The sequence below is a fragment of the Thalassophryne amazonica genome, chromosome 20 (assembly GCF_902500255.1).
Source record: "Thalassophryne amazonica chromosome 20, fThaAma1.1, whole genome shotgun sequence".
NCBI lineage: Eukaryota > Metazoa > Chordata > Actinopteri > Batrachoidiformes > Batrachoididae > Thalassophryne > Thalassophryne amazonica.
In genome coordinates this window covers 12,557,449-12,579,105 of record NC_047122.1, presented here as the reverse complement: position 1 = coordinate 12,579,105, position 21,657 = coordinate 12,557,449, and the positions used below count along the sequence as shown (strand labels likewise).

General features: G+C 39.9%; 1 protein-coding gene across 1 annotated transcript in view; it reads left to right on the top strand.

Moving 5' to 3' along the window:
- Positions 1–21,657, top strand: part of vars2 (valyl-tRNA synthetase 2, mitochondrial) — a 136,903-nt gene that overhangs the window by 16,817 nt on the left and 98,429 nt on the right. The window contains 5 exon segments of the mRNA XM_034160910.1: positions 454–652; positions 7,594–7,675; positions 8,774–8,874; positions 15,944–16,065; positions 16,177–16,243. Coding sequence (XP_034016801.1) covers positions 467–652; positions 7,594–7,675; positions 8,774–8,874; positions 15,944–16,065; positions 16,177–16,243 — 558 coding nt within the window. The 5' untranslated portion in view covers positions 454–466.

Here is a 21,657-nt window from a genome sequence, read left to right as displayed (position 1 = left end):
AAATCAAGTCAATTTTACTAAGCAAGCCTGAGAGCCACAACTGTATTAGTTTAAAGACAGCGGCCACCCTGTGTCACAAACTGTACTGTGCTCAGCTGGGGGAATGCATACAGGAACCTTTGGAAGACATACTGATTGTGAGATGACAATTTATAAAATTTGATTTTGATAAATGTAAATGTATAAAATTTTTCCAGATTTCTGTCAGAATTGAAAAATCATAGATAAGCAGCAAAAATGTCAACACATTAATTACCCAAATTTGACATCCTGTAATTTTGTTTTCAGATGTTCCTGTCTTCTGATCCCCATTTGTTTTTTTGTTTTTTTTGGTTCTAGTGTGTTCTGTTTGTTTTGGTTTGAATCTTATTGAATTTCTGTTGTTAAATGTGTGTGCATTGCCAGGTCTTGATAAAGAAAGCATCATGTGACATGTTGTGTTTCTGTCTTTAGGGTGTTGTTGAGGATGTGGAGGGCAGGTTGTGCACTGCGTTTGAGGCGTGCAGAGACAACAGCCAGACTGTGTTCCAGTCACCCACCAGACCCTCCACACTCCTCTTCGGCGCGGTCACGGTCCTCTCCACTGCTCCAGGCCGAGAAACAAAGACGCAAAAGACTGAAGGAGGCGGCCATACTGTCGAGTCAGCACAGTGTAAGTGTAAAGATGGCTACTATCAGTTATTACCCCAAAAGAAGTTCTTTTTTATCATTATAATGATAGCAGATGACATGTTTGTGTTTTGTGTGCTATTTGACACCAGCCTTTATTGCGTTGACATGTCTTCCTGAAGCTGATGTGTCTTTGCACAGTGCAGAAAAGTTAGAGCCCCCTTATGGTAGGAACAAACAGTTGGACTCAATTGCAAGGAGGCACATCAAGCGTAAAATGGCAAATGTGTTTATTAAAATATGCCAAGTGGAACCAGGTATAAAGCATGGAAGGAAGTGGAGGCACTGGGAGCCAGCCAGGGTTTGGTCTGATGGCAGCCATGTCCAGGTGGTGTCAGTAGAGCTGCAGTGGCAGCAGACAGTCTGGAGAGAAGAACAAAAGTCAAGTTTATCCACAAAAACACAGTTCAGAGGGTACAAATCCACTTCAGGAGACAGGTGTTCCCGATTACAGTCCCCCTGAGGTGGTCAGGAGAGAGTGGCAGAGAGCAAACACTCAACAAATCGCCACGAATTGCAACACCTTGTGCATTTTTTTATGCCTCCTTTTCACAAAGTCAAGGAGCATTATGTGTATTCATCTGTCTATAAAATTTTGTTTCTGCACAATAACTAAAGAGCACCTTGTTTTGATTAAAATCATTTTTGGTAGTGTTGGGGAGGCTGGGAGAAGGTTCCTTTCAAAAATGGACATTATCTGGACTTTCAGTGTGGCGTTTAAAGAATAGTGATGTGTTTGGCTCACTCTGCTGCATTTTCCAGTTTTTGCCTAGCAAACCTCTCACTTTTTGTTTGGAATCCGTTTTATTTTTATTTTTGTATTTTGTGCTTTTTAACCACTTGCAGAATGTCCAAGTCTAAAAGTAAGTCCGAACGAGACTGAGAAAATTCGCCACTTGCAGCACCTTGTAACTATGGTGGAGATAAAGTTGCATTTACACACAAGCAAGACGCGTTACGAATGTCATATTGGCGTCATTCTTGGCACATTCCTGACATTCTTAATGTGACTTAACGCATCTGAATAGGTTTCTTAATAGTGCATGTTCATGCGTGATATTCGTGATTTTTGTGGAGCATATTTTTGGCTGTCAAAAAAACTTCCACAAATGTCACGCACCATGCTCATTTCGCCTCATGTCATGAAGGTCGCAACTGAGCGTGTTGATCCATCTTGATTAGTGGAGATCCTTAATAGAGCGTGACAGCTTTCTTCTCTGATGTGCGCACAATTAAACCCTGCTGCACCGCATTCAGTTTCATTGCTGCAGTATGCTCAAGGACAGTGACGCCAAGTTGGCTAAAAGTCTCATTCCAGTGCTCGTCAGTGCGCTTCTGCAGGTGTTCCACTTCCACATGTGCCTGATGTTTGGGAAAACAAGCAAGACGTGAGCTGCATGGAGCCACACACTGGCTCTCTCCATCTCCTCCTCCTCTATGCACTACTCCATGGCACAAAGCCCAACTAAGCATGCAGTCACAAAGTTCTTCTGCTGTTGAGGAAAAACTGGAGCGATCTGAATTGTTCAGCAGCTGATGGATGAATATGGGTGTGTGTGGAGACAATTAGCTTCATTCACAACATGACAGAACTTAACAATGTGCTGTTACACACGATTGTTGACCGTGCGTAATGCTGCCACTGTGTTCAAGTACCGTTGGAAATTGCACAACTTTTTTGTTGTTTCAAATTCAGCTGTTGCTTGTGGCAAAATAATTGTATCCACACAAAAGATTAATTCTGGCCTATATAAGGTACCTGAGCCCATTGAAGCTGACCCCCCACCCAGATAAAAAAAATCCAAGCAAACAGGCTGAGTTTGCCCTGTAATTTCCGATGGTACATGAACGCAATGGCAGTGGTGCTCACAAATTGGCTTCTGAACTGTGTGAAAACATTCACCTGGTCGAATGAAGTCAAACTAAACGCTAACGTTACAAAAACTAAACAAACAATTACAAAATGTCAAGAATTACAGCAAAACGAAACACAGACGAATTGAGGGGTTTGTTGCCCTTCGTTCAAATTTTTCAACAGTTTAAAAATTCTGACGAGGCGCCAGCTGCAGGAACAAAGCTGCATGAAGGTTAAACAGTGCTAACAAAAGTCCATATTTCTTGTTTCGTTAGAGCTTCGTTGCCCTTCGTTAAGTGCCGTGTGACTGGGCCATTAACAAGCTATGTTCTGATGATTTTGAAGGGTTTCTTTTTTTCTGTTTTTATAAAGTCATGGGGATAGTGTGGTTGGAGGCTGCGGTGGGGAGGTGCAGATGTTTGGTTAAAGCTGCAGCCTTCCTCATTTGGGGAAGGGGACCAAGAGGATGGTGGTGTTCTGGCCCGTGTATGTGTTTATTATAATTTGTTTTTTCTTATATGATTTGTTTTTATTTGGTTTTATTTGTCTTTCTTTCTTTCATGCCCTTGATACTTAAGGTGGCTTAATGTTTGTATCTCCCTTCTTTGTCAATATGAGACTGTACCCACACAGTTATACTGCTGGAAAAGTGTACATATGGCTGACTGTAGTACTCTGAGTACTCCCTTTAGATTCTTATACTGGAATGCGAAGGGCATGAATAGGTCTATAGCCAGATCTTGGATTTTCATCCATATGAAGCATCTTAAAGCGGCCATGATTTTTCTTCAGGAGACTCATTTACATAATAAAGACCATAATGGACTTAAAAAGCCGTGGGTAGGCCACATCTATCGTTCAAACTTTGACACCACAGCAAGAGGGTTGCAATTTTAATTAGTAACAAAATACATTTATTGCTTTCTAAAATGATCAGACACAAATGGGAGATATTTGATTATTGTAGGAACTATTCTACACATTACTGTTGTTTTGATAAATATCTATGCTCCAAATTTTGATGATGCCCAGTTTGTTGATAACCTTTTCCTCACTAAATACAGTTGTAAGCAAAAGTTTGGGCACCCTGATAATTTCATGATTTTCCTTTTATAAATCATTGTTTGTTTGGATCAGAAATTTCAGTTAAATATATCATATAGCAGACAAACAGTGATATTTGAGAAGTGAAATTAAGTTTATAGGATTTACAGAAAGTGTGCAATAATTATTTAAACAAAATTAGGCAGGTGCATAAATTTGGGCACCCCAACAGAAAAAATACATCAACATTTAGTAGATCTTCCTTTTGCAGAAATAACAGCCTTTAAACGCTTCCTGTAGCTTCCAGTGAGAGTCTGGATTCTGGTTGAAGGTATTTTGGACCATTCTTCTTTACAAAATATCTCCAGTTCAGTCAGGTTTGTTGGTTTCTGAGCATGGACAGCCCGCTTAAAATCATCTCACAGATTTTCAATAACATACAGGTCTGGGGACTGAGATGGCTATTCCAGAACATTGTACTTGTTCCTCTGCATGAATGCCTTAGTAGATTCTGAGCAGTGTTTAGGGTCGTTGTCTTGTTGAAAGATCCAGCCCCGGCGCAACTTCAACTTTGTCACTGATTCATGAACATTGTTCTCAAGAATCTGCTGATATTGCCTGGAATCCATGTAACTCTCAAATTTAACAAGATTCCCAGTACCTGCACTGGCCACACAGCATGGTGGAACCACCTCCAAATTTTACTGTAGGTAGCAAGTGTTTTTCTTGGAATGCTGTGTTTTTCAGCCATGCATACCGCCCCTTGTTATACCAAATAACTCAATTTTAGTTTCATCAGTCCACAGCAACTTATTCCAAAATGAAGCTGGCTTGGCCAAATGTGCTTTAGCATACCTCAAGCGACTGTTTGTGGCGTGTATGCAGAAAAGGCTTCCTCTGCATTACAGCATCATACAGCATCTCTTTGTGCAAAGTGCGCTGTATAGTCGAATGATGCACAGAGACACTATCTGCAACAAGATCATGTTGTTGGTCTTTGGAGCAGGTCTGTGGGTTGACTATGACTGTTCTCACCATCCTGCGCTTCAGCTTATCTGAGATTTTTCTTGGCTTGCCACTTCGGGCCTTAATTAATACTGTGCCTGCAGTCTTCCATTTCCTCACTATGTTCCTCACAGTAGAAACTGACAGCTGAAATCTCTGAGATAGCTTTTTGTATCCTTCCCCTAAACCATGATGTTGAACAATCTTTGTTTTCAGGTCATTTGAGAGTTGTTTAGAGGCTCCTATGTTGTCACTCATTAGAAGAGATGCAAAGAGGAGAAACATTTGCAAATGGCCACCTTAAATACCCTTTCTCATGATTGGATTCACCTGTGTAAGGAGGTCAAGGGTCAGTGAGCTTACCAAACCAATTTTGTGTTCCATTAATTAGTGCTAAATGTATTCAAATCAATAAAATGACAAGAGTGCTCAAGTTTTTTGCACCTGCCCAATTTTGTTTAAATACTTGCACACTTTCTGTAAATACTAGAAACTTCATTTCACTTCTCAAATATCAGTGTGTTCATCTGCTATATGATATTCATATTTCACTAAAATTTCTGATCCAGACAACCAATGATTTATAAAGGAAAATCATGACAATTATTAGGGGTGCCCAAACTTTTGCATAAAACTGTATATTAACAAATTAGAGCACTGCGCTCGTTTCACTACACTGGAAACACTAGTTTCCGATTCCACAAACCTTTACCTTGGAATAAATTTTCTCTGTCAGAGTTCTGTTAGAAGTGGCTTTTCATAAGCTAAATTAGATGTGATCAAATGTCAGGCGTATGTATTTAGTTCATGCACTTGAATCAAAGTTTTGTTTGTTGTTGGTTTTTTTGTGTTGTTGTTTTTTTTTTACAAAGTTTTTCAGTTTTTGATTTCTTATCTGGATAATTTTCACAGAACATTATTTTTCTCTGCTATGCACAATTTGTCATTGCTTTTTGGCACTTGGTTTCCAACTGGTAACTGGAAGATAGACAAACATGCATAAAACTAGAACCTCCATTCAATTTTGGTGGTGTAGATAAATCCATAACAGAAAAATGAGAGTGACTGAGGCACTTTTGATTGAGATATAATGCAAAATGTACACCAAATGAGTATTTCAATATTCAATTCAAACATCCACAAAATCCACAATCCAGATCAGATCTGGATCAAACTTTGTCAGGCGATAGAGTGCCAGCCTGCACCTCACTTTCAAATATGAGAGTGATTGGAGCATGTTTGATTAAGATATAATGTAAAATATACCATTGAATGGTGTTTTCAGTGTTAAATTTAAATGGTCACGAAATCTGTAATCTGGTTCAAATCCGGATCAAACTTTGTCAGTCAATAAAGGATACCATCCTACATAATGGGTTATGAAATATGAAAGACATTTGATCTTTTTTGACAGAGTTATAAATTTTTGAAAGTTTGTTCAATATTAAAGAGATTGATTTTTCCTGACTTTGACCTTTTGAACTATGACCTTGAAAATTTAATCACTTCTTGCCTATCAGGATATGAATCTTCAGTAAAACTTTAATAATGATACATGAAAATTGTGGGCTCCAGGCTGTTCACAAACAAACAGGGGCAAAAACATTGCCTCCGCCAAGTAGGTGGAGGTCATGAGGTTGACCACAAAACACATGAAATATCTTTGGTTCATACCATCTGCAATGAAATGGAGGTCAAAGTCATTGTAAGAATCACTGCCCGCCCCCCACCATTACAAATTAGACTTTAGAGTCATTTTTAAAAAATATGAGAAATGCCTTTCAGTTAAAAGATATTAATTCAAAATGTGATATTTTACCAATATACTCATAGACCACTAGAGTTTTCTCAAGGACCACTAGGACCACTGATCTGTGCATCATTCTTGGAGAGCAGCTGTCCTAGATTGGAGTTCTGCATGAAGTAGGTCTTGTGCAAATACCCTGAATTTTCTAATCCTTTGCTTATGCTCAGTGGTCCAGAAACTCATTTTGTTTTCGTTGTGGTTTTGTTTTCACATTTCAAACTGCATTTTCTGTGGATGTGAAACTAGTCTTCACCAATCAGTGGAAACAATGTGAAAGTTTTACAACACTGAAATGGGAACTGTCCTTGAAGAAATGTTGCTGTTAAAACTGAATAAAAAACAAGTTGGTTTGATGTTATTGGGTTAACGTTTGTGTATCAAAACTAAATACTTGTGGATTCTTGTTTGTGGTACTTGGAGAACGTTGTAGGGAACACTTGACAATATGGGGCGAGGCATGGAACCAAAAAACTGAAGTTTTAATTCCAGTTTCTGCCCACTGGAAAATTGCACATTGATTTCAATGATTGAACAAGGAAAGATTCAGCTGTCACACTCGTTTTCAGCCCTAGCAGGCTTAATACCTGCTTAATACTGCAGGTATCCTGCTGCATGTTTCAATGTACTCTGCCAAATGTCCTTTCTAAGTTGTGTGTTTTTTTTGTTTTTTTTTTTCCCCAAATTGGCCAAAAATATCACAGATTTGAGGGATTGGACAACCCTGTTGATATTTATTTAAAAAACAAAAACTGTAACACCAGTTGCTGTCATCTTGGTCTTAGACCAGGTCTGACAGGCTTAAACAACCTCAAAAGGCTGGTCTGAATTTTAGACCTTTGGATGAGAGTTAGATGGGTCAAACTTGCCTTGTCTCTCACAATGGCATACTGCCAGTTTTAGTCTTTGACTACAGTCTGAGTACTAAGCCTTTGTAGCAGTCTGTCTCTCTTGGTACTACTTCATTAACTGGGCCTGGTAATTCCAGTCTTAATCTGGACTAAGGGGACCTAAGGTGGTGACTAGATGTCTCTCCTGAGAATACTTGGGTTGTGTGTTCTTATACCAGCCAATGTTTGCCTTTTTTAAATTTTTTTTTTTTTTTACCCAAACTCAAAGATTTGACAGAATTTAAAATAAAAATAACCCTTAAACTTATAATTCTTTATTGATGTGTCTGTGGTTACGACTTTTAATATGGTACCTTCTTTCACAGGTTGCTGAAAATCAAGCACTGACATGGAGTGAGAGAGAGAATATTTCATACACTGTCGACACCCCACCTGGGAAGAAGAAAGGTGAGTATTCTGGTCTACATATATGAATATGATCCACCAAAATCATCTGGGCATTTCTGAACCAGAAGCCATGGATGGACAGAAATGTGGGGTCTGTGTGGTTAGTGCTCAAGATGCTATCTTCAGGACAGGTGACAAGATGGTCTCAATAATGTCCAGGACAGACTTGAGGAAGGGCTTTGGAAGGTTAAATGCAGGTACAAGCAGGACAAGTGGATGCTTAATAATAATAGTACATCTATCTTATAATAGCCAAGTGGCCTGTCTGTGAGTGCGTGCATGTGTGAGTATGTCTTCGATCATGGAGAAACTGGTGAGAGCTGAAATTTGCTGTTTGGTGTGTTTATGTATTTTGTGCCAAGGATGAATGATGCAAAAACAGAAGGTTGGTGGGACTATTTTTTGGAGAGATTAGCAATATTAGCTTACAGTGAACAATTGATGTTGTCTTGCAGTGCACCATGGGAATTTGGGGTTTTGAGATTTTAAATGTTGTTATTGTGGTTGCTACATTAACATGAAGTGATTTTGAGTGATTGCCACGTTTGTGGCGCGATTTCACGTTGCGTCACCCTCCTCCCCAAGTTGAAAAATCTGAAATTTTCGTCTTGTCGCGCCGCAATGACCAATCACGGACTGGAGATGTAGTGACGTGGAGATGTCTGGAATTTATACTTGATGTGGACATGTCCTGTCTCTGGCAGCCAGCCTGTGAGCAGGACTTATGTCCCTTTTGTCCTTTATTTCACAGTTATGACAGAGTTTCAGGGGAGCATGAGCAGCAGCAGACAGTTTTTTGTTTTTTTTTTCACATGCGCGCGAACGACTCGTCCGTGAAGATAATTTTATTAACTACACAGATGTATAATAAAACAAATGGTGACTGGTTTATGACACAGTTGGAGGGGAGAGCGAGGAACTGCAGCGGCAGCCAGTTTTTTTTTTTTTTTTTTTTTTTTTTTTTTTTTTTAAAGCGATGGTGTGGAAGAGCTGAAGAGGTGGTTTGCCCAAGGCATCATATAAGCTAGAGCCGCCTCTGGCCATGGTGTTTTTGCTCCTTACTTCATGGTGTATTTTTTTTGTGTCTTTTTGTGTTAGACACCAGTGTGCCTTTCCCGTCTGCCTTCAGCCCAGAGTACGTGGAGTCCAGCTGGTACCACTGGTGGGAGAAAGAAGGATTCTTCAGGCCGGAGTTGCATGTGAGATTCTTAAAATAGTGCAGCAACACTGCTGAAGTGAGAATATGTTAAATTGTGTTAAAAGGCGATTTAAAAAAAAAAAGGATTATGTAATAATGTTTTACCTCATGTGCACTTGTGTACGCGTCAACAGTTTACATGGCTTCTGGAATGTTCTGGAATCTTCCATGAAATCATCTTTGTGCACATAAACTGACTCACTGAAAATCTGCCATATATATGAAAATCTGTCATAAATCTGCCTCATAGCCAGTGTTGGTAAGGTAACGATTGAAATGTAATAGGTTACACATTACTAGTTACTGTGTTTTAAAATGTTATCCATCCATTTTCTATTACCTACTTACCTCCAATTAATGGTGACGGGGTTTGGAGCCTGCAGTCACACTGTGACTGCTAAAAATGTGATGTGTAACTATTTTAACGACTTCATCAGACTAATGCAACTTACTATTTTTGATTACTTTTCTAATAAATGTTATAAATTGAACAGTAAAGCTGAAAGTTTAAACCTCACAATGATTACTAATGTTAGGCAAGTTACTTCTGAAATGTAATACATTATAGATTACTACTTATTGTTACTTCAAAGTGGTTAGTTACATTATATTACTGTCTCTGAATTATAATGCATTACATGACTCCTGCATTACTTTTGAGTTAATTAGTCTAATGTCCATGTTCTGTGGAATGATCTCCCTGCATCAATAAAACAGTGGCGACTTCTTCTGTGGAGACTTTCAAGTCCAGACTTAAGACGCACTTATTTTCCCTTTCATATGGCTAGCATACTGGTACAGTTTTGCTTTACTCTTTTTACTCTTTTAATTCATGTTATTAGTAATTGGAGCGGGCCGCAGCCTCAACTTCACCTAAATTCACCTAAACTTTTAGTGAAGCTTAGGGCTAGCGGCCGGCGATCACCTTAGTATTTCTCTTTCTTGTTGATTAATGCTGGCAAATTATACAGTAGTTTTTGTCTTTCTGATGCCTGATTCTGTTTTTTCTCTGTTTAAGGTGCAGCTCCATCCAGAGATGGGAGTTGTATTTGTGTTGGTGACCCTCCTGTCCTGTGCACCAACAGCAATTCTTGTATATTCATCCGTGAATTGTTCTGTGAATTGTTTCTGTAATTTGTGTCTGTAGCATGGCCCAAGCAGAGGGTCACCCCTTTGAGTCTGGTCTGCTTGAGGTTTCTTCCTCAGAGGGAGTTTTTTCTTACCACTGTTGCTCTGGGGGTTGGTAAGGTTAGACCTTACCTGTGTGAAGCGCCTTGTGATTTGGCGCTATATAAAGGAAAATAAATTGAAATTGAAATTTGTAATGTTACGACATGATAGTCTTTTTTTCTTTTTGTTTTCATTCTTTTAAGTCAAAAACTTCACAGCACAAAGTTGAACAATATAGCTCAGTCATTTTAATCCAACTTCACAAAAATTAACATATAGTGTAGGCTAAACAGCCTGCAACTGCTAAGAAAACAAAAAACAACAACAACAAAAAAACAGAGAAACCCTACTAGGCCTACATGTCAAAAAACCCACTTTTCACAAACATGGAATCAACAGACTCCCTGCAACATGGAAATCATCGGGGAGAAGCTCTAGCATTTTGCCTTTTTCAAATACCAGTGGAAGCTATTTCTTACAACTTCAGCTTTACATGTACATCATATCTAAATGTACAAACTAAGGCCTTGTCCACACGGAAACAGATACCATCTTTTTCTTTGTGGTTTTTACAAAGTGTTTTGTAAATATGACACCGTTTCAAGAAATGTCTACGTACACACGCAGTCACTGAAAATGGTGTAGTATCTGTGCCAGGCCTGTATGTGGTGCTGTAATGCCCCTGCAAAAAACATGAAGTGATGTGATGCATGCACATAATCAGTGTAAGGAGATAATCAATGTAGCAGCAGATGCCAGAACTTCACAATGTAACACACTGAGTAAAAAAGAAGTATTTGAATCTGACTTGTTGACACTGTTATCCACACCCTTGTTTTAGAAGACTCTTTAGAAGACTACTTCTTGCAGCTGCTCCCATTAGGGGTTGCCACAGTAGGTCAGTCATTTCTATCTCACCCTGTCCTCTGTATCTTCCTCTGTCACACCAACCACCTGCATGTCCTCCCTTAGCGCATTCATAAACCTCCTCTTTGGCCTCCATCTTCTCCTACTGCCTGGTTCCTCCATCCTTAGCATTTTGTCTTGCATTTTCTTCATTCATCAGCTCCTCAAAATATTCCCTCCACCTTCTCAACACATTCTCCTCGCTTGTCAGCACATTGCCATCTGCACCACTGTAACTTGCTCATTTCCAGTTCTGTCCCTTTGTCTGGCTAATTGATAGTCCTCTTTTCCTTCTTTACTATTTAATTTCTTGTTCAGCTTGCTATATGCCTTTTCCTTAGCTTTTGTCACTTCTCTTTTCACCTTATGCCTCCTTGTACTCCTAATTTCTTCATCTCTCCAACTATCCCAATTCTTTTTTTGCTGACCTCATCTTTATTCCACCACCAAGTCTCCTTGTCTTCCTTCCGCTGTCCAGATGTCACACCCAGTACTGTCCTAGCTGTCTCCCTCACCACATCTGCAGTACTTTCCCAGTTGTCGATAACTCCACCCAGTGCCTCCCTCACCTGCTCACTGAATTTGACACAACAGTTTTCCTCCTTCAGCTTCCACCATCTGATCCTTTGTTGAGTTCTCACTCTCTTCTTCTTTACCTCTGAAGTTAGCCTACAAACCACCATCCTATGCTGTCTAGCTACACTCTCCCCTGCCACCACCATACAGTCTTCAGTTTCTTTTAGCTTGCATCTCTTACAACGAATGTAGTCCACCTGTGTGCACCTTCCTCCACTCTTATATGTCACCCTGTGCTCCTCCCTTTTCTTTAAGTAGGTATTCACCACAGACATTTCCATCCGTTTTGCGAAATTAACTACCGTCTGCCCTTCCACATTCCTGTCCTTGATGCCACATCTACCCATCTGTAGTAATGGGTAGATAGGGCATCACCAACATGCCCATTGAATTCTGCTCCTGCCACCACTCTTTCATGCTTGGGCATGCTCTCTACCAACTCATCAAACTCACTCCAGAAATCATGTTTCTCCTTCGCCTCACAACCTACCTGTAAATAATAATCAGTTTTATTGCCAGTTTTCTTCAGACAAGCCAGGGGATGGAAACATGAACATTTCCAAGTCACTGAATATGTCTTGGACTTTATTTACATCAGTTATGAAGAAATACAAAAGTTTCTTTCACCAAAACATCAAATCTAGGCTTGCATCTCAGATGTACTGTCTGTCAAGTTGTAGCTGAACTATCAGGTCTTCTTTTTAAGAAAATTCTCCTCTACACAACTTCGTCAGGAAGCTGTATCTTCTATTTTTAATTAATTTATATCAAGTTGTAGAGATTTGCTTTCAGTTTGAGTTTAAGGAAGATAAATTTAGATTCCTTTATCTAAAGTTGTGTGACTGGTGTGTCAGTCAGACAGCAAAATTAAGAGGTTATTTAAAAAAATAGGTCCTTCAGAGAGCACAATTAAAGGGTTACACAGGTTTTATACAGAACAGAGGAGGAGTAAATTACCTGTATTTCTTTCAGCCTGAGCGGCTTCACGTCATATCTCATGAATCAACAGCTGCCTGCTCATTTAAAATCACTGGAGACACATGTATATATAAGACAACCAAATTAAAGGAGAAATGCTGCTTTTAAGAACCTGGACCTCATTTCTGGCATAAAATACGGTTGTTTACTCATGATATAACTTTGCTGTCATTAGGAGTCTGTGAGTCAGACATTTTTCTTCTTCTAATAAGGTGGATTAGAACTTTTTGTGGTACACAGCACCAGCTACTGTACAGGAGGGGCCTATCAGTCAATATGTGTCACTGATTTCAAAACGCAGCTCTTTTCAACCAGACGTGTGAGGCCGTGACATGTAATCATCTGTGTCCAATCAGATGTCAGGGGAGTCCAGTGCAACCCTGGCCTCTGCTCTAGCTCCACCCATGCTAGGAAGTGTTGAGCATTTGACATTTCCTGTTTCACTATGGACTCAAAAGTTGACATGTCCTGTTTCAGTCTCAACTTGCCACTCAATTCCCACAGTATCCCACGAGATCTTGTCTAGTGGGATCCAGGAAGTGTTCAACATTTGACATTTCCTCTTTCACTGTGGACTCAATTTGGCACTTCCTGTTTTGGACTCCCTGTACCATGAGTGAGCTTTGTGTTACTTCGCTCATTATTATTATTATTATTATTATTATTGTTATTATTATTAAAATGTGCAAAAAACTGTCTTTAAAATGTCTTCATAAGTGTACCTTGAAGGGGTTTGGGTTGGAGGGCGGGGTTTTCCCAGCCCTCACCCCTGTGGGCCCATCCCTGTGTGGTCTGTGCAAATCAGAACAGATATGAAGAGCGTGCACTAGTTGTTTTTAAAAATGCCGTATTAGCTTTAAATGTGCACTATCAAACATCAAGACAGCTGTTGATGATCGAAAAGAGACTTGTGTATTTCAAGTATGTTCTTGATCAACACTGTGTATTGATCCCTGCAGCTGCAGTGGCTGCAGGGATCAATCGCTCCACCTCACAGACTAATCAAGAGGAACAATGCACTTTTTTTTTTCTTTTTTTTTTTTTTTTTAAGTGAGTCAAGTTTACCTGACTAGTCAAAAACCTTTATCGGGCTGATTCTAATTTTAGATTATCCCACCAAATGCGAGTAAACTGCTTTTTAAGCCACTGAACACATAATTGTATGTGAGGTGAACACGCAATGAAATGTTTGAAAATCCATTGCATTATTTATTTCTAACACAAACACGGCTTTAGCAATCAGATGCTATGAGCTAATTAATGATTTTGGTACAAGTGCAACCGGCCAGTAAACTGCTTCTTTAAGCCACTGAGCAGACAGTCATATGTGAGGTGAAAGTGCAACACAATGAAACATTTGAAAACTCTTTCGTCATATTATTATTATTTCGTAAGATAAAATAACTTTTTTGTTTTCTATTCTTCCTCTTTCTGCCCTTCTGTCTTCCACTTCCTCCTTAAGAAGATATACTCTCCCAATATATTAGCTATAGTGTCTGGGATAACTCTGTTTCGTGATCAGATGACAGACTGGATGTTATTTGAGTGTCCATATAAAGTGTTCTGATAAAAAGGTGAGTTCAGCTCACTGTGGCATTTATCTCTTATTGTATTTGTCCTGTTTCTCTGCTGTGCACTGCAGCAGAGAAACAGGACAAACGACGAAAACAACAAAACAAAACTGATACTTACACTCTGAAATATCTGGTAGACTGATAGACTGCATATAACACCATTGATACCTGCATGCACGTGGTAACAGCAATGGCTGTTATTCAGCAGACATACTGAGAAAGAATGGAAATCTTGGTTGCAATTTGTCCTGATGATGGCAAACGGTGTGACAGCGTTGGCAAACTTGTGGCTCTGCAGGTCAGGCCAACGTTTGCATCCTTAGGAGTCACATGGCCCTCGACATACAGTGCTTGGACCCCATGTATACCTGCTGGCAGGTCTGGTCTAGTCTTGTTTTGTATGTTTTAAAATCCTTTGTTGCACTTTGTTTGTTTGATCTTTGTTACTGTTAGAATGACATAAGCAGTGGGTCACCCTTCTGAGCCTGGTCTGCTTGAGGTTTCTTCCTCAAAAAAGGCAGAAGGGAGTTCTTTCTTACCACTGTTGCATCTGGACTTGGTCAGTGGGGTTGATAAGGTTTGACCTTTCCCTCGTGAAGTGCCTTGGGGTGAGTTATGTTGTGATTTAGTGCCATAGAACTAATTGTATTATTTAGTCCTACAGACAAAGCATGTGGTCATGAAAAACATGTGGATGGGTTGTTTGCTTTTTCTAGGATTTATAAGGTGCCCCCCCCCCCCCCCCCCCCCCCGTTATTTGCTTCATTGTGGTAGTGGTGGGGAGGGGCACAACATAGCAAATGATGATATTGATATTTATGGGCACCTCTACATAAAGTGAAAACAGAAAACATAGAGTGAAATGGTGAGGATTTTTTATTTTTCATTTATTTTACATTGATATACAATTTTCTTAATATATTACTGTTTGTTTGTGACAAATAATTGTTTGTTTGTGACAAATAATTTGATGAACAAATTACTCACACCAAAACAGTGTCCACATAAATACAGGTGCATCTTCAATAAAGATTTTAAGAATTTTTCAAAAATCCATTTCAGTTTTCCTGATTTAGAGTCAAAATATTTTTTCAGGAAGCAGTGTTTAAGACAAATATGTGGCACATATTCTCAAAGCTGAGATTGTTGTGAACATTTTGACATGCAACACGTGGGAATTATGTAAAAAAAATATAGAGAAATGGGAAATACTGTAAGTATGGTCAAATCTAGAAAATACCCCTGGATTCTAGGGGTGATGCTGCCATCACAGAACTCAACTTACCTTTTTCACAGACACTCACCCAACTCCATACCATGACAGACCTTGGCTTTTGGTCTTATTGCTGATAATAGTCTGGATGGTCCTTTTCATCTTTCATCCAGAGCAGAGTATCCGTTTCTCCAGAATAGATCTGAAATACTGATTCATCTGACCACATTATACTTTTCCACTGTATGATGGTCCAATCCAAATACCTCCAGAGTCCAGGGATGTTGACTCTACCTCTGGAAAAGGTTTTTTTTTTTCTTCACAGTGAAGTTTAAATGGCATTGGGGAATGTAACTTTGTATCGTGTTGAACAAAGGTTTCCCAAAGGAATCCCTTGCTCATGAGGTTATACCAGCTATTGATGAATTGCAGTTCTTGATGCAGTGCTGAGGGCTCGGTGATCAATGCTGTTCATCTTAGGCTTGCAGCCTTGCCCTTTACAAGCTTTTAATGTACAGCAAAATAAAGGTTGTACACTTAACACAAGCTAATGGCAGTTTCTTATGCATTCTACGACAGCCTGTCAGTGTGGTGTCTCCTGTTTGTCAGTAAACTGTCTCAAGTGTTTTTTCAAAAGTACATTGTCTCTTCAGGAAACATTACCTCATGCTGTGGATCAGACCTTCTGTCTGTGTATCCCTCCGCCTAATGTGACTGGCACGCTACACCTTGGCCATGCTCTGACTGTTGCCATAGAAGATGCTCTGGTTCGATGGTAAGTGCAACCAAGAAATACTGCATATGTTGGGAATCTGAAATGGATTGATTAAAGGCTGTCTGGTCATGGAGTTAATTGAGCAGCATTTGGAGGTGTTGTGTCCATTAGGAAAAGGATGCAGGGATACAGAGTGCTCTGGGTTCCTGGGTGTGACCACGCAGGAATAGCAACACAGGTATAGCAACTCGCCCCCGCTCTTTCTGTCATGGCACATAACTGCACACCTTAGTCTTCAAAAACACTAAAAAGACACCCGCCCTCCTGCAGACACCCTTAAAATGTAAATAAAATATTGTTTATGATTGATTGATGATTGATTGAGTTTATTCTACATAGTCAGTATAAACATACAGAGGCAAATATATTAATGATACACAGATAACGCAATAAAGCATGAGTGCTTATTTCCATTATGGTCCTTGTGAAATTATCACATGACAAAATAGAGGAGCTTGATTGAACATGTACAAATTGTAAATAAGACAATAGGATCTTAATAATTAACGTAAATATCAATAAATGTTTGAGATATATATATATATATATATATAGATCTGCTCATTAGTCTGCATCTAAAAATGAGTGATCACACCTTGGAGAGCTGTTGGCACCAAGTGGACTGACATGAATCATGGCTCCAACACGAGAGATGTCAATTGAAACAAAGGAGAGGATTATCAAACTCTTAAAAGAGGGTAAATCATCATGCAATGTTGCAAAAGATGTTGGTTGTTCACAGTCAGCTGTGTCTAAACTCTGGACCAAATACAAACAACATGGGAAGGTTGTTAAAGGTAAACATACTGGTAGACCAAGGAAGACATCAAAGCGTCAAGACAGAAAACTTAAAGCAATATGTCTCAAAAATTGAAAATGCACAACAAAACAAATGAGGAACGGATGGGAGGAAACTGGAGTCACGTCTGTGACCGAACTGTAAAAAACCGCCTAAAGGAAATGGGATTTACATACAGAAAAGCTAAACGAAAGCCAACATTAAAGTAGACCTGCATTGAAATAAATGTGGTCAGATTTCAGAAGGAAATAGCTGATATGTATTTATAAGACCCTTGTGAATGCAGTAAAGTAAATCTGTAAGCCCAAATTTGTAATTCATCGGAGAAATCTTCGTTTAAAAATGACAAATTTGCAGCTAAAATTTAGCTCTCTGTGAAAACAGTTTGTACAGCCATATCATTTCCATGACGTCAGGGACAAGACAACGCGCTCCCGCCTTCAGTCCGATCCCGCATTGAAATTGATTTTATCTGTTAATAATGTTACTTATACACGTCCTGGTTTCAACATCCAAAAGTAAGCTGCAATGAATGTGAGATACAGATCTGTGTGCTCAGATCAGCAACGACATCGACAGTGGGCGCCATTCTTCCTCTCCCACTCCCTCCGCTGCGCTTATTAAGTCTGCAGGCTCGTTAACGAGCTCGTTAACCGCCGACGCGGGCCACTCACACCACCCATGTCTGCTTTGCAGCTGGTGTTGTGCCAGATTCAGCGCACAACACCGGCATCACCTCTCTGTCTACTGAATGGAGCTGCAGCACACTTGGCACAAGTCCTGAGATTACGCTCGCTGTTTTAATGCGAAGCGGCCGGTACACCTGTTGCTGCAAGGACAGACTTGTTGCTGCAAAATCCACAGCACGGCACGTCTCGGCAGTCGGAGCCCCAGAGCTCCATGGACGCTGAGAGAGGTTTATATATTATATATATTTATATATTTCCACAGTCCACAAATTTCCACAGTCATTGATGATATGGGGCTGCATGTCAGGTAAAGGCACTGGGGAGATGGCTGTCATTACATCATCAATAAATGCACGTTTACGTTGATATTTTGAACACTTTTCTTATCCCATCAATTGGAAGGATGTTTGGGGATGATGAAATCATTTCAATCAAGATGATAATGCATCTTGCCATATAGCAAAAACTGTGAAAACATTCCTTGCAAAAATACACATAGGGTCAATGTCATGGCCTGCAAATAGTCTGGATCTTAATCCAATTGAAAATCTTTGGTGGAAGTTGAAGAAAATGGTCCATGACAAGGCTCCAACCTGCAAAGCTGATCTGGCAACAGCAATCAGAGAAAGTTGGAGCCAGATTGATGAAGAGTACTGTTTGTCACTCATTAAGTCCATGCCTCAGAGACTGCAAGCTGTTATAAAAGCCAGAGGTGGTGCAACAGAATACTAGTGATGTGTTGGAGCATTCTTATGTTTTTCATGATTCCATAATTTTTTCCTCAGAATTGAGTGATTCCATATTTTTTCCCTCTGCTTGGTCTAAAAAAGTAACCGTTACTGACTGCCACAATTTTTTTTTTCCTGATTTCTTATAGTGTTTCTTAAATCCAGAAAGTTGCCATTTGAAATGACTTTAGTTTTGTGTCATGTCTGTGATCTGCTTTTTTTCTACAAAATTAAACAACTGAATGAACATCCTCCGAGGCCGGTGATTCCATAATTTTTGCCATGGGTTGTGTGTGTGTGTGTGTGTGTGTGTGTGTGTGTGTATATATATATATATATATAAAAATAAATAAAATATCAGGCATGGTGATGGCGTGCCTGAAAACAGGTGGACACAAATGCGAGTTCTCACCATGGATGGAGTAAGCAAAAGGTTTAACCGTCAAAGCAAGCAGGGAGTCAGTACACAGGTGATCCAGCAGTGAGGCAACGGTAACAGACAGGCGTAAGGCTGAGGTGTGGTTCGACAGACAGGCACAAGTCAAAATACACAGTGAGGAGGCAATCACAGGCAAAGACAAACTCAAGGTTGAGGACAAAGCAAGGTCAAAAATCCGGCAGGGAAAAAACAACGCAGAGGAGCGTTTGGCACTAAGGCTGGACAGTGACATGAAATCAACAATCTGGAGGGGACTGTGAGGGTTTAAATAGTGGCATGGTGATTAGGCTGTGGAATGAGGAACAGGTGTGCAGAAGGTTCTAGAAGGGGCGTGGCTGAGAAAGAGAAGAGTAGGTGCAAGTGAGATAAAGAGCAAAGTGGACTGGGGCAAGATGAACAAGTGACAGACAAGTGACAAAAAAACCAATGGTGACAAATGTGATGTGCTCAAGATAAACAATAATAGATGTGAACAACAGAAAGGGAGCAACCAAGGAAACAATATGACCAGCCCAAAAAGAAAGATAAGCAAATAGACTATGATCCAAAACCAAAGCAGAACAGATACTGACTTAAGTATAAAAGTAAATGCGATAACAGTTAAGATGGAAAAGCAGACTACAGGCTAAACAGAAAATAAATGACAGAAAACAAAACCAGTGACCAAAGAAAACAGATGATATAACACAAAATACATGATAAACATAAAGACACCTGTCCACCCCACACAATCAGTAAGACTCCAACTGCTAACATGGCTAAGACCAAAGAACTGTCCAAAGACACCAGAGACAAACTTGTAGACCTCCACAAGGCTGGAAAGGGCTACGGGGCAATTGCCAAGCAGCTTGGTGAAAAAGATCAACTGTTGGAGCTAAACATGACTGTCAATCTCCCTCGGACTGGGGTTCCATGCAAGATCCTACCTCGTGGCGTATCAATGATCCTAAGAAAGGTGAGGAATCAGCCCAGAACTGCACGGGAGGAGCTGGTCAATGACCTGAAGAGAGCTCTACCACTGTTTCCAAGGTTACTGTGGGTAATACACTAAGACGTCATGGGTTAAAATCATGCATGGCACGGAAGGTTCCCCTGCTTAAATCAGCACACGTCCAGGCCCGTCTTAAGTTTGCCTATGACCATTTGGATGATCCAGAGGAGTCATGGTAGAAAGTTATGTGGTCAGATGAGACCAAAATAGAACTTTTTGGCCTTAATTCCACTCGCCGTGTTTGGAGGAAGAAGAATGCTGAGTACCATCCCAAAAACACCGTCCCTACTGTAAAGCATGGGGGTGGAAACATCATGCTTTGAGGGTGTTTTTCTGCACATGGGACAGGACGACTGCACTGTATTAAGGAGAGGATGACCGGGGCCATGTATTGCGAGATTTTGAGGAACAACCTCCTTCCCTCAGTTAGAGCATTGAAGAGGGGTCGTGGATGGGTCTTCCAACCTGACAATGACCTGAAGCATACAGCCAGGATAACCAAGGAGGGGCTCCGTAAGAAGCATATCAAGGTTCTGGAGTGGCCGAGCCAGTCTCCAGTCCTAAACCCAATAGAAAATCTTTGGAGGGAGCTCAAACTCTGTTTTTCAGCGACAGCCCAGTAACCTGGCTGATCTAGAGAAGATCTGTGTGGAGGAATGAGCCAAAAACCCATGCTGCAGTGTGTGCATACCTGGTGAAAATCTACAGGAAGCGTTTGACTTCTATTAAACAAAGGCTACTGTACCAAATATTAACATTGATTTTCACAGGTGTTGAAATACTTATTTGCAGCAGTATGTGTGTGTGTGTGTGTATATATATATATATATATATATATATATATATATATATATATACGAGGGCTGTCAATAAAGTAACGGTCCTTTTTATTTTTTTCAAAAACTATATGGATTTCATTCATATGTTTTTACGTCAGACATGCTTGAACCCTCGTGCGCATGCGTGGGTTTTCCACGCCTGTCGGTGACGTCATTCGCCTGTGAGCACTCCTTGTGGGAGGAGTCGTCCAGCCCCTCGTCGGAATTCCTTTGTCTGAGAAGTTGCTGAGAGACTGGTGCTTTGTCTCTCCTTTTTATTTTTGAAAAAAATAAAAAGGACCGTTACTTTATTGACAGCCCTCGTATATGTATATATATATATATATATATATATATATATATATATATATATATATATATATATTTATTGCAAATTATAAATAAGACAATAAGATGTTAATAATGAATGTCAATAGCAACTGTATACGTATAAATATTTACACACTGAAGCCCTGGTCCCACTGATTAATGGAGGATGAATAATGAGTCACGTAGCATGTTTTTTTGGTATGAGAGGAGGTATTCAACATTCGTGGGAGAATAGTTGCTCTTAGAGGCAGAATATTCGGCTAATGAGGCTCTTTTCTGAGCATGGTGCTAATTTCAAGAAGTTCAAAATTTAGCAACAACAGCATTGGGCAGTTTATGTACAGGATACTACGAGGACAGGCAAGGATTTTAGAGGCATGTTTGTGGTGAGGACGAGGCTGTTAAAAGCCAATTTTCCACGCACCTGGCGGCTACGAGTACAGGACTGGCTATTTTGGACAGGCTCAGCCCTCTTGTGCACTACAATCCCACCTGCTTTGTGTGCCAGACGCTGTATATAAAATAATTATTTTAGAGCAGATTAATCATTTTCTGTCAGAGCTTGGATGGTGAAAACATTTCTAATCACTTTTGGAATCACAGAGCACATTTGGAGCTTTTTTCCTCTCTCTGTCTATGCACTGAGGTGGAGAATGTATTTGGAACAGCTCAAAAGGTAATTATTTGTAATGTTTATATTGTAATAGCTTGGTAAAACAGTTGCATTTTCATTCCTTCTTTATAAGCAGCTGTGAAAGTATATTTATGATAGATTTAACATCTTGTTATGGATCAGAT